This window comes from Neofelis nebulosa, chromosome 12 (assembly GCF_028018385.1).
Source record: "Neofelis nebulosa isolate mNeoNeb1 chromosome 12, mNeoNeb1.pri, whole genome shotgun sequence".
In the NCBI taxonomy this organism is placed as follows: domain Eukaryota; kingdom Metazoa; phylum Chordata; class Mammalia; order Carnivora; family Felidae; genus Neofelis; species Neofelis nebulosa.
Genome location: NC_080793.1, coordinates 91,174,796 through 91,187,622, shown reverse-complemented (window position 1 = coordinate 91,187,622; position 12,827 = coordinate 91,174,796). Strand labels below are relative to the sequence as shown.

The 12,827-nt window shown below is 40.6% G+C and overlaps 1 protein-coding gene across 12 annotated transcripts in view; it reads right to left on the bottom strand.

Annotated features, from left to right (window-relative positions):
* The window catches only part of AUH (AU RNA binding methylglutaconyl-CoA hydratase), a 354,609-nt gene that overhangs the window by 312,032 nt on the left and 29,750 nt on the right, over nucleotides 1-12,827 (bottom strand). For 10 of the 12 annotated variants that reach the window (XM_058693266.1, XM_058693263.1, XM_058693264.1 and 7 more), the window contains one exon: nucleotides 4,506-4,592. The exons of the other annotated variants lie outside the window; for them this stretch is intronic. In XM_058693266.1, the coding sequence (XP_058549249.1) occupies nucleotides 4,506-4,592 (87 nt within the window). The remainder of the gene's footprint in view (nucleotides 1-4,505; nucleotides 4,593-12,827) is intronic. 12 annotated transcript variants of the gene reach the window in all.

The following is a 12,827-nucleotide window of genomic DNA, read 5'->3' as shown; positions in this document are numbered from 1 at the left end:
AGCCCCACATCAGGCTCTATGCTGGCAGCTCGGGGTGTGGAGCCTGCTTGTGTATCTCCCTCTCTCTCTGCCCCTCCCTCCCTCTCTCTCTTTCTGTCTCTCCTTCTATCTCTCTCAGAAACAAACATTAAAAAAAGAAAGAAAGAAAAGAAAAGAAATACAAACAACTCAATCGGAAACTGGGCTAAAATCTTAACAGACACCTCACCATAGGTATACAGATAGGAAATAAGCATGTGAAAAGATGTTCTGCATCATATGTCATCACAGAAATACAAATTAAAACAACGAGATGACACTACAAACCTGTCAGAATGGCCAAAATATGGAACACTGATAACACCAAATGCTGACAAGGATACAGAGCAGCAGAAACTCTCAGCCACTGCCGCTGGGGACGCATCACAGCACACCCACTTGGGAAGAGAGTCAGGAAGGTTTTTATACAAAACTAAACACTCCTGCCATGTGATTCAGCATTTATGCTCCTTGGTATCTTCCTAAAAGACCTACGTCCACACAAAAACCGATACATAGATATTTCCAGTAGCTTTATTCATAACTGTCAAAACTTGGAAGCAACCAAGCTGTCCTTCAGTAAGTAAATGGACAAATCAACTGTGGTCCATCCAGACAATGGAATACTGTTCAGCACTAGAAGCACATAAGATATCAAGGCATAAAAAGGGAAAAAACTTTAATATGTCTTACTAAGTGAAAGAAGCCCGTTTCAAAAGGCTCCATGCCGTAGGATTCCAACAATATGACATTCTGGAAGTGCAAAACTAGGGAGACGGAAAAACAGGTTGTCAGAGAGGAGAGAGGGGAGAACACACTGAGCACAGAGAAGCGTTAGGGAGCCAAAAGTACTCTGTGTGACACCAGAATGCTGGATCCACGTCATGATGGATGTGTCCAAATCCACAGACTGGACAACACCAGTGAACCTTCATATGAACTGTGAACTCTGGATGATTATGACGTATCAGCAGAGGCTCATGAGCTGTCATGAATGTACCGTATCGGTGAGGGATGCTGACAACAGGGGAGGCTGTGGGTATGTGGTGGCAGGGAGTATGAGAGAAATCTCTGTACCTTCCCCTCGATTTTGATGTGAACCTAAAACTGCTCTAGAAAAACAGTCTCTGGGGGAAAAAAAAAAAACGTTGAGCAGCTGTGAAAGAAACCATCATGGCTCTGCAAAACCTAAGATATTATCTGTACCTTTAAGTCTGCCTGCCCTGGTTTAATATATTAAATGAGTAGATTAGATCAAAACACTTAGCTTCCATCTGCCCCTCAAAATCTCATTAAGCCACCACAAAAGACAACTTAAAATGTCATGTCCAGTGTAATGTTCTAACAAGAACCATCACTCACAAATACTGGGGAACTCATGGGACAGAAAAATATAGACTGGATGAGAATCCAAAACGGAAAAGCCACAGCTACAGTCAGTCACTGAGAAGAAAATGCCACTACAAAAACAGGAACCAGTCTTCATTTTAAAAGTCCCAGAAAAATTCTAATTTCAAAATTAATAAAATGGAAAGAGGCTTGGAAGAAACATCAAGGTGATATTCACAACTGGCCCAGCCTCAGCCACTCCTCCTAGCACACACATAAAGTTAAAGACAGGGTCAGCTTCCACCTCCAAGACCGTGCTCTCTGACCAACATGGAGACCAAGTCCATGGTCTGCCTCGGGAGACCTGGGATCTGACCACGAGGCCCAAGCTGGAGAGAGCAGCACAGGAGAGCCGCCGGTGACAGCAGCACGGGATGAAAAACAAACAAACACAATACACAAATATATCCTAAAACTTAGCTCCAAAAACAAACAAACAAACATCCAAGTAAACAATAACAAAACCACACAAGACCCCAAAAAGATATTACACGGTCAAGTTCCACTAACCTTTGAAATAACAGAGGACCTCCCTGTACAGCACAGAAAAGCTAAGGTCGTTCTGTGAAGTTCAACAACCTTGATATCAAACCAGAAAAGGATGACACACAAAAAAAGAAGCAGAAGATCAATCTCATTTATGATGATAGCAAAACATATAAAAATGGAACCCAGCAGTGTATATCAAAAACCATGATAACCACTAACCACAACGACCAGGTAGGGCTTATTCTAGTCATACAAGGCCAGTAGAGCATTATAAATTGTATTATTACATGATATATGAGATAAATTCTAATATATACCAATTAAAGGTGATCCTTACACAACAGGTTTGAACTGTGCTGGTCCACTTATACATAGGTTCTTTTCAATAAATACAGTACAGTACTGTAAATGTATTTTCTCCTCCTTACGATTTCCTTAATAACATTTCATTTCCTCTAGCTTACTTTATTCTAAGAATATTATTACAGTAATATTAGGAATATTATTATTAAAGTATTACTACTTTGTTGTGAGAATATACATGTAACATACCGACTATGTGTTAATCGACTATGCTACCAGTAAGGCTTCTGGTCAATAGTAAGCTACTGTAGCTAAGTTCTGAGGGAGTCAAAAGTCATACACAGATTTTCTACCATGTTGGGGTCAACATCCCTAATCCCCACATTGTTGAAGGGTCAGCTGTATCAAAAAAAAGCATTTGACGAATTTTAACACCTATTCCTGATCAAAAGACAGCAACAAATTCCTAATACGATGAAATGGAAGGAAACTCCCTGAACTTGATAATTACTGGCAAAATATTAAAAGCATTCATCGAAGTCAATAAAGATAAGGATGAACACAGTCCAGCGACTGAATATTGTACCGCAGGGTTCAGCCAAGGTAAAAATACAGGGAAAATATGTAAGATTAAGAGGTTGGGAAAGTAAAGACAACAACAGCATTACTTATAGATAATGAACTTTCATCTGGAAAGCACAAAAAAATTAACTGGGAAATATCAACAGCCAGTAAAAGTAATCATCAAGCTGGTAGGATATAAAATAAGCACTTAAAATTTAGTAACTTTCCTACAGAACTACAATAACCAGACTTCAACAGAAATAAGAGAAAAAGTGCCATTCAAAGGAATAAATGGTATAAAATAGAAAGAATAAATTGGGGGGTTGGGGGTGAAGGAAGACACAAGACCAAGCAAAACCAAAGCAGAAAAAACTTTCTTGAAGGACACTAGAAAACCGAATGACCCCTACACAGACCAAATGAAACCCATACACATACATCATGGATGGAAAAATTCAACACCATAAAAATGTTAATTCTTTCTAAATAAGACTTAGAGAAATCCCAATCACAGTCCCATGACAGTATTTTTCCTCCTTGTTTTAAAAACTAATAATTCCAAATTCATTTGGAAGAATTGATGTGTAGCAATGACCAAAGAAACTCCTCAAGGAAAAAGGCAAAAGAAGAATGAAGAGAGCTTAGTACCCTCTAGATATTAAAAGTTTTCCATTTAAATACTGGAATTGAATCAGGAGTGCACATTAGGAGACAACATCTGTAACACACTTAACAACAAAAGACTACTACAAAGTGGCTTTTAAATAAATAAGCATAGCTAATAATGCTACAGGAAAGAGGAGTATGGATGTGAAAAGGCATCTGCAGAAGGGAAGAGGCAGGTCTAATTTGAAAAGAAAGAACATCACACAAGCATCTGGGGAAAAGCAAATTAAAATGCTAAGATGTCCAAAAAAGTAATTAATTAAAACAAAATGAAATAAAATAAAATGCTAACATGTCTTTTTGTTTGTTTGTTTGTTTTTTTAACCGTGGCAAACTTAAAAGTAGCAACATTAAATGCTGGCAAATTATGAGGAAACAAGTCCTGTCATGTAATTGATGGGAATGTAAGTTATCACAATCTTTTTGGAATATAACGTGGTGAAAAGGATTAAAACTGTAAAAGAAACACATGATACTTAGAAGTGCAATCCCACGTTTGGGAATCTACCCTACAGATACATGTACTAACGCTCTCAAAGACTTAATACAAAGACATCCACTGCTTTGCTATAAATAACAAAAATGGAAAATAAAACCCCTACACATTAATAAAGTAATTTACAGTTTTGGATAACACAACGTTACGGACTACTACACCACAATATATTAGGAAGTGTTAATAATAGAGTTGATATGTACCGAGACACAAATATTACCCAGAAGTCTATAACTCTAAGAAAACGGTACGATCCTATTTATATAAACAACAAAACAACTCTGGATCAATAAATGTGTGTCTATGCAATTATCTAGGAGATACTCTCTTTGTTTTCCAATAACTACCTTCCTATGCCACGTCATCATACATAGGAGGCATTTTTAATTACAAAATATCGTTCACTATTTGTCAAATCAAACATATTACATGCCGTTTTACAGCAACCGGCTACAGGCCCTGGTTATCTAATCACGTAAGTATTCTGGCCAAAGTGTACACATAAAGACAACGTGCGGCTTTCTCAATGTGACATTTGAGGTCATCTGCAGCATGCCAAAAGGAGCGTAGTTGAGCTTACCGATCTCATTAATCACCGCTCTTATTTTGGAGACAAAAGGGCCGACTTCACTGGGATTCATCTTGACTCTCTCCTTAAGGTCGGCACCTGCAAAGTGTTGTATTTACAAATACAATCGAGTTATACACAAAGTTTCAAGGCAACGAATCGAAAACTTACTTAAGATTCAGCTGTAACTTGAATATCAACTTAAAGACCGGCATGAGGTGGAATAAAATGCCCGTTCACACATCTACCATGTGCTCAAGCAGTGGTTCTCACACTCCGCGGTCTCAGGGCCCCACGCTCTGAGAAGAGACCTACTTTAGATGATATCTGCCAATAGTTACTCTATCAGAAACGAAAACTATGAAGTGTCCTAAATATTTATCCACTCATTGAAGAGTACAAATAAACCCATTCATCTTGACATAAATGACTACAGACTGGGGCACTCCCTCCGCTCTCACAAAGGCTCTGGCAGTTTTCACCCTCCCCTTGCCTCTGCCCCATCAGGGTAAACGTCAACCCTGTGAAAAGGGCTAATCACTGTAAAAATCAGTCTGACTTCATGGATCCCCGCCCTGGTGACCGCAGATCCTGTTTCAGAACCACTGGCACGAACGTAGGAGCAAACCGACAATTTCATAATTATGAGCTTATCACAGAATCATACATTTGGAACAGAAAAAAATAAATGCGTAAGGGATCCCTTACTCTGCGGCTCAACAAAGGCATTCTTCCTAATGATGTTAAACTATACGAGAAAAGGAAGGCCCCCATTTAAATGAACAAATACAAAACAAAGTAGAATTACAGCACAGAAGGTTTACACTCAGCGACTGACTCTCTTATACATCCATTATAAAGTAATCGTGACTGGATGTAGCACCAGTTCCCAGCCCAGGCTGGACATTCTGAGCCCATACACTTCCTGTGGGAGTGTGAACTACCATGCACACAGCACATGCCCCACAGTCCATCGGTTCTAGAAAACCTCAAACACATGCCCAAGGAAAGAAGTACCAAGGAAGGCAGCACCATTCAGTGCAACATGTATCAAACAGCAAAAAAATTGGAATTAATCTCAATATCCATCCGCAGGATCTCTAATAAAAGATGTATTTCTATAACAGAATAATACATGTTCGGCATGAAAACCAAGAAATCAGAGCATGAATATGGATGAATCCGGATGTTGAAGAACATATAATTATGCAATTAATATAGAACATTAACATATATTATATTTATATATTTAACGATATAAATTATTATATATTTACAGAAAGACACAGGATAACCATTTGCGCAACTCTTTTTTTTTTTTAATTTCTTAACGTTTATTTATTATTGAGAGACAGTGAGAGACAGAGCATGAGCACGGGAGGGACAGAGAGAAGGGGAGACACAGAATCCAAAGCAGCTCCAGGCTCCGGGCCGCCAGCACAGAGCCCGATGCGGGGCTCGAACTCACAAATGCGAGATCATGACCTGAGCCGAAGTCGGACGCTTAACCCACTGAGCCTCCCAGGCACCCCTGCATAACTCTTTTTAAAAGAATTGCTATTTAGGGGGGCGGCTGGCTAGCTCCGTTGGTGGAGCATGAGACTTTTGACCTCGGGGCCGTGAGTTCAAGCCCCACGTTGGGCATACAGCTTACTTACGTACACATATACGTACACGAGTTAAAAACTAGTAAAGAATGCTACTTCGGGACATAAAATATGCATGGGAATGATAAATACCAAATTTGGTTGGTGGGGACCTCTGCAGGGAGGGAGACGGAGGTGACTAGCAAAGGTCACAGAAGACTCCAATCTTGTTTGTAACACTGTATGCTCTACCTTAGGTGGTGAGTATTCAGGGTCAGCCTTTAAACATTTCTGTATGCCTGATACACGTGTTCATAATTGACTTTTTCCAGGAAAAATTAACATTTAGCATCAAAGAAAAATGTTTGCAGGGGCAAAACTCTAGACCAGTAGGATGTATTTGCCGGAAGAAAAAACCGTTCGGACTCACTGCCGTTTAGCCCTGAGAACATAATTTACACGTTGCTCAGTGCCGACTGGCTACTCCACATTGGCTAAGAAAAGCGGCCGAACCCAGTGCCGTGTCGGGGAGCGGAGCAGATGAGAGAAGGGCCGAGGCAGCGGAGAGGAGGGCGCCGATGGGGCACACAGGGGCTCTGCGTGAGGCGGTCCTGAAGGAGCCCCGGGGAACCGCATCGCGGGATCCACCAGATCCTCCAACGTCAGCGTGGGCTACGCCACGAGGGGGCCCTCCGGCACACCGGCCGGCTTGGCAGTGGGGGCTCTCAGCGGCACCCACGCTTTGAAATTCACACCCAGCTCTCCGAGCCTGGGTGCGGAGGCCATGCCAGGAGCCAAGGGGACCTCGGCCAAGGGGAGCCAAGGGGACCTCCTCCGCACCCGAGGAGCCCATTCACGCACACGAGTCCCAGCAGAGCTGGGAGCCTCCGTCTGGTTACTGAGCACAGCCCTAACCCACACAACTGTGGGAGACTTCCCTGGGAGTCACAATTTGTTTCAGAAAGAATTACCCTTCTCCATGGGACATTAAACATCTGTGACCCAGAGACCACTCTTTGGTTTTGCTTTAGAAACGTGCCCTGCAATCTCGAACGTTCAGAACCTAAAAGTACAGTTTCGCTTCTATCCCTCCAGATGACAAGTTCCTCGGCGGATAATATCCAGTTTTATCTGAGGGCTGGCGTGTCTCAGTGCTTTCACTTTTTAAATCCCCCAAGTCCGTGACCGCTCACCTCAGCCGAGCCTCTGTGCTGCCGGGCAACCCTACTGTACCTCCCTACACTGTTCACTGTGGTGTTCATCTACAGCCCATTTCCTAACTCCTCTCTCTCCTTCACCTCAAACCTCCTACCCAATCCTGACACCAGGTTACTAAGAAAGCAGAAGTATTCAGAAGAAAACCTTCACCCACACCCACCACCAAATCTAACCACCAGGATTAAGCCCTTACACTCTGCCCTCCCTCCTGTTCCTACAGATGACCTAACCCGTGACGAAGCACCCCATGCACTAGATTCCACCCCTCCTGTCTGTTCAGGGCCATCACTCCAGCAGCTGTCCTCTTCCCGGCTGACATCACCAATAATATCCCTCTCTACAGAACTGTTCCCATCAGCTGCATTAACGCTGTAACACTGCTCATCTCAAAAAAGCAAAGAAAATTATGTAGACTTTCTCTGCCAGCTTTAAAGAAATAGCTTATTATCAGACGAATTCTTTCACAAAATCCTAGATAAAACACATTAAGACAGCTGTTTGAGGGCAACGGAGAACAACCAAGGCAGACAGAGTGTAAGTTTCTAAACAATCTCACGGGAATGGGGGGGGTGGGGGGGAGGATCGGAGCTCAGGGCTTGCCAAAGAGGAACACTGCAGTCTTTCACTTGGGACCTCTCAAAGTTAAATATAAAACAGAGTAAACACAAAGAAAACCATATGAAGACCAACTGCTAAAAACGAAAGACAAAAAAAAAAAAGAAAATTAGAAGCTGCCAAAAAGAAGAAGACTGACAGCTGACTTCTCAACAGAAAATGAGTGATATCTCCAAAGTGGGGAAAGAAAATAACTACCCACCTAGAATTTTAAACTAAGCAAACCCATCCCCCAAACATGACACACACAGGCAATCTGTCACCAGCAGGCACACACTGACAGAAACACCACAGGGGCTTCTTCAGGCAGATTATGAGAGTAGAGTTTAAAATCTTATTTTAATTTTTTTTACATTTATTTATTCATTTTTGAGAAACAGAGCGAGACAAAGCATAAGCGGGGGAGGGGCAGAGAGAGAAGGAGACACAGAGTCTGAAGCAGGCTCCAGGCTCTGAGCTGTTAGCACAGAGCCCGACGTGGGGCTCGAACCCACAAACTATGAGATCATGAGCCGAAGTTGGACGCTCAACCGACTGAGCCACCCAGGCGCCCCTAAAATCTTATTTTATACAACTCCTGAGAGATATACCTTAAAAGATAAGGACACAAAATGGCTAAAGTGAAAGGTTAAAAACCAGGCAAACACTAACCGAAAAGGAAGTGAAATCATTGTTAATACCTGACAAAAGAGACCTCAGGCAAAAAATACCATTCAAGCTAGAGGTTCACTTTATGATAATAAACACGATGACCCACTAAAAGCCATAGGAATTCTAAACTGGCATAAAATAAGACAGCCCCAAATGTATGAAGCAAAAACTGATGAGCCAAAAAGAAAAACTGACCCGTCTACAATCACGGTGGAGTCAGCAAACCCCCATGGTAATCAATAAACCAAGTAAGCAAACACCCTCATTGAACATCCCTACCAAGAAATAGGAAATAAAAAAAAGAATTAATCCCCAAGTAGAAGAAAGAGCAAAAACTGGAACAAGAAAAAAAAAGTTTTTATGTTTATTTATTTTGAGAGAGAGAGAGAAAGAGAACGTGTGCTCACAAGAACCAGTAGAGCAGGGACAGAGAGAAAAGGAAAGAGAGAACCCCAAGCAGACCCCACACAGTCAGCACAGAGCCCGACACGGGGCTCGATCCCATGAGCCATGAGATCACGATCTGAGCTGAGATCAAGACTCAGATGCTTAACCGACCTAGCCACCCAGGCAACCCTGGAGCAAAATTGTTTAAGAAATAGAAAACAAACATGCAGGAGAGAAATATCAAAGAAATTGCTCATTTGGGGAAAAAAAAAAAAAAAAAAAAGCTAAAACAAATGACAGTCCTTTTAGTAAGACTGATCATTGTGGAGGCGCCTGGGTGGCGCAGTCGGTTAAGCATCCGACTTCAGCTCAGGTCATGATCTCATGGTTCATGAGTTCGAGCCCCGTGTCACACTCTGAGGTGACAGCTCCGAGCCTGGAGCCTGCTTCAGATTCTGTGTCTTCCTCTCTCTCTGCCCTTTCCCTTGCTCTCTCTCTCTCTCTCTCTCAAAAATAAGTAACATCAAAAAGCTTAAAAAATAAAATAAATAAAATAAAAAAAGACTGATCATGGAAAAATCCAAGAAGGCACAAACCCCAACAGCAAGAATGAAAAGGAGAATACTGGGGCGCCTGGGTGGCGCAGTCGGTTAAGCGTCCGACTTCAGCCAGGTCACGATCTCGCGGTCCGTGAGTTCGAGCCCCGCGTCAGGCTATGGGCTGATGGCTCGGAGCCTGGAGCCTGTTTCCAATTCTGTGTCTCCCTCTCTCTCTGCCCCTCCCCCGTTCATGCTCTGTCTCTGTCTGTCCCAAAAATAAATAAAAAAAAATAAATAAATAAAAAATAAATTAAAAAAAATAAAAAAAATAAAAAAAATAAAAATAAATAAAAAAAAAAAAGAAAAGGAGAATACTACTAAGGCTTTTACAGACATTAAAACAGTGAGAGTATTAGTAACAACCTTGGCCCAAAACATTCAAAAAGGTACATGAAATGGACACATTTCGAGAAAAACACAACTTATTAAAACGGACAGAGAAAATCTGAAAACACAAACACATATTAAAGAAACTGAATATGTTTATTCAAAACTTTCCTACAAGAAAACCACACGCCCCTGTATTCTCCCAAACATAATGAAAACAACTGGGGGCACCTGTCTGGCTCATTCAGTGCTGTGTGCGACTCTTGATCTCAGGGTTGTGAGTTCGAGCCCCACATTGGGTGTAGAGATTACTTTAAGAAAGTGAAAACCTAAATAAAAAAATTTAACATCAATCCTACATTTACATGGAGAATTGCAAAACAAACACTCGATAAGAACATTATAAGAAAAAAACATGACAGGCTAATCTTTCTCATAGCCTCAAAAATTCCTAAACAAAATATAAGTAAATCATACCTAGTAGTAACATAAATAAAATACAATATATCACGACCCAGTTATATTCAGTCCAATACTAAAGACTGGTTTAATGTTAAGGGTTAATATAAGTGTTTTATTTTATTTTTTTTTTAGTTAATAGCATAAAAGTGAAAAATCATACAAACTTTCAGCAGGTGCAGAAAAAAGTAGTTAAAATTCACACTCATTCTTTTAACCTCTTGAGGTAGAACTGACATGAAGTAAAATTCAGTCATTTTAAGTACACAATTCAATAATTTTTATTAAAGTTACAGAGCTGTACAGCCATCTAATTTTAGAACGTTTCCATTATCATAAAAAGACCCCTCACACTCACCTGCAGGCACTCCCCGTTCCCACCTCCACCCCCTAAAACTTTGCCTTCCACTATTCTCCTAAAACTTTGTCTTCTCTGGACGTTTCATGTGAATAAACTCGTACAGTACATGGTCTTCCACATAGCAAGCAGAGTGTTTTTCACTATGAATTAGTATTTGTTTTCTTTTCATTACCGAATAGTATCCCCTTGTAGGGACAGAGAAAACCTTTATTTCTCTGGTCATCGGCTGGTGGACACTGGGGTCTTTCCACCTTTGGCTGTTATGAAAAAATACTACCACGAGCATTCGCGTACAAGTTTTCGTGTATACAAACGTTCTTATTTGTCTTGGGTAGACACGAAGGAGTGGAATTGCTGGGTCATATTGTAAATTTCTATTTAACTTAAAAAAAAACAACTGTCGGGGCGCCTGGGTGGCGCAGTCGGTTAAGCGTCCGACTTCAGCCAGGTCACGATCTCGCGGTCCGTGAGTTCGAGCCCCGCGTCAGGCTCTGGGCTGATGGCTCGGAGCCTGGAGCCTGTTTCCCATTCTGTGTCTCCCTCTCTCTCTGCCCCTCCCCCGTTCATGCTCTGTCTCTCTCTGTCCCAAAAATAAATAAAAAATGTTGAAAAAAAAAAAAAAAAAAAAAAAAAAAAAAAAAACAACTGTCCCTGTTTCTCCACAGTGGCTGCACCCCTTCCCCTTCCTATCAGCAATACGCAGGGGTCCCTGGTGCCCTTACATGGTCACCAACACCAGCTTTTTTTATTACAGCATTTTAGTGGGTGTGAAATGGTATCTATCAATTACGGTTGTAAATCTGCATTTCCCTAATGACTAAGGAGGTTAAGTATCTTTTCATGTGCTTGTTAGCCATTCATACAGGTCCTTGGTGAAATGTCATTTCAAATCTTTTGCTCATTTTTTTTTTTTTTGTACTGGATAATTTGTTTCCTTCTTATTGAGTTGTAAGAGTAATATCTTGGATATGAGTCCTTTCTCAGAAATATGATTTATAGGGACACCTGGGCGGCTCAGTCAAACGTCTGACTCCTGATTTTAGCTCAGGCCATAATCACAGTTTGTGGGTTCGAGTCCTGCACTGGGGTCCGTGCATGGAGCCTGCTTGGGACTCTCTCTCTCCTTGTGCCCCTCTCCTCACAACTGTCTCTCTCAAAATAAATAAATATTTAAAAGAAAGAAATATGATTTCCCAATATTTTCTCCCCATCCATGGCTTGTCTTTTTACTTTCTTGATGCTTTTTGAAGTTTTAATTTTAATGAAGTTCAATTTCTCAACTTTTTCATCACACGTGCTTTTGCTGTCATATCTAGTCAACAGTCATTCTTAAATAAAAGTTCATAACAAACTAGGAAAAAAAAGAAAATCTTTTTTAATCTGAAGGGTAATTATAAAACATCTGTAACTAACATCACCTTTAAAGGCCAATTACTGTAAGCTTCCTCCCAGAGATCAAGAGTGAATCAAGGATGTCCTTTATCACTTCTAAAGACAGTCGCAGATGTACGAGTCAGTATAATAAGAAAACTTTTTAATTATAGATCAAAGGGAAAAAATGAAACTGTCGTTATCAGCAGATGGCTTAACTATACGTGAAGAATAGCCAAAAGAATTTAGAAATCATGGAAACAAAAGAATTTAGTAAGGTTGCCGAATACAAGTTCAACATATAAAAATCAACTGTCTCTTTATAAACTCACGAAAGAAATTTGTGAAATTTCAAAAAAAACACTATTTATAATAACATTCAAAAATCAAGGAGCCAAGGAACACATCTAATAAAAGATGTACAAGATCTTGACACAAAAAAACTAGAAAAATCTCCTGAGATAAGTTAAAAACTAAATAAGTGGAGGAACATATCATGCTCATGTATTAGAAAACTTCGTACTAAAATATGTAAATTCTCTCCAAATTAATAGAGTCACTGAAGTTCCAATCAAAATCCCCACATGCCTGGAAAATGACAAGCTGAAAATGCAAAAGGCCAATAAGTAAAGATACTTCTGAAGAAGAAAAAGTTGGAGGATTTACACTACAACAGAAAGATGCTATTATAAAGCTACTGTAATTAAGAAAATGTGATACTGCCTCAAAGATAAAGACCAATGCAACAAACAGCAAGTCC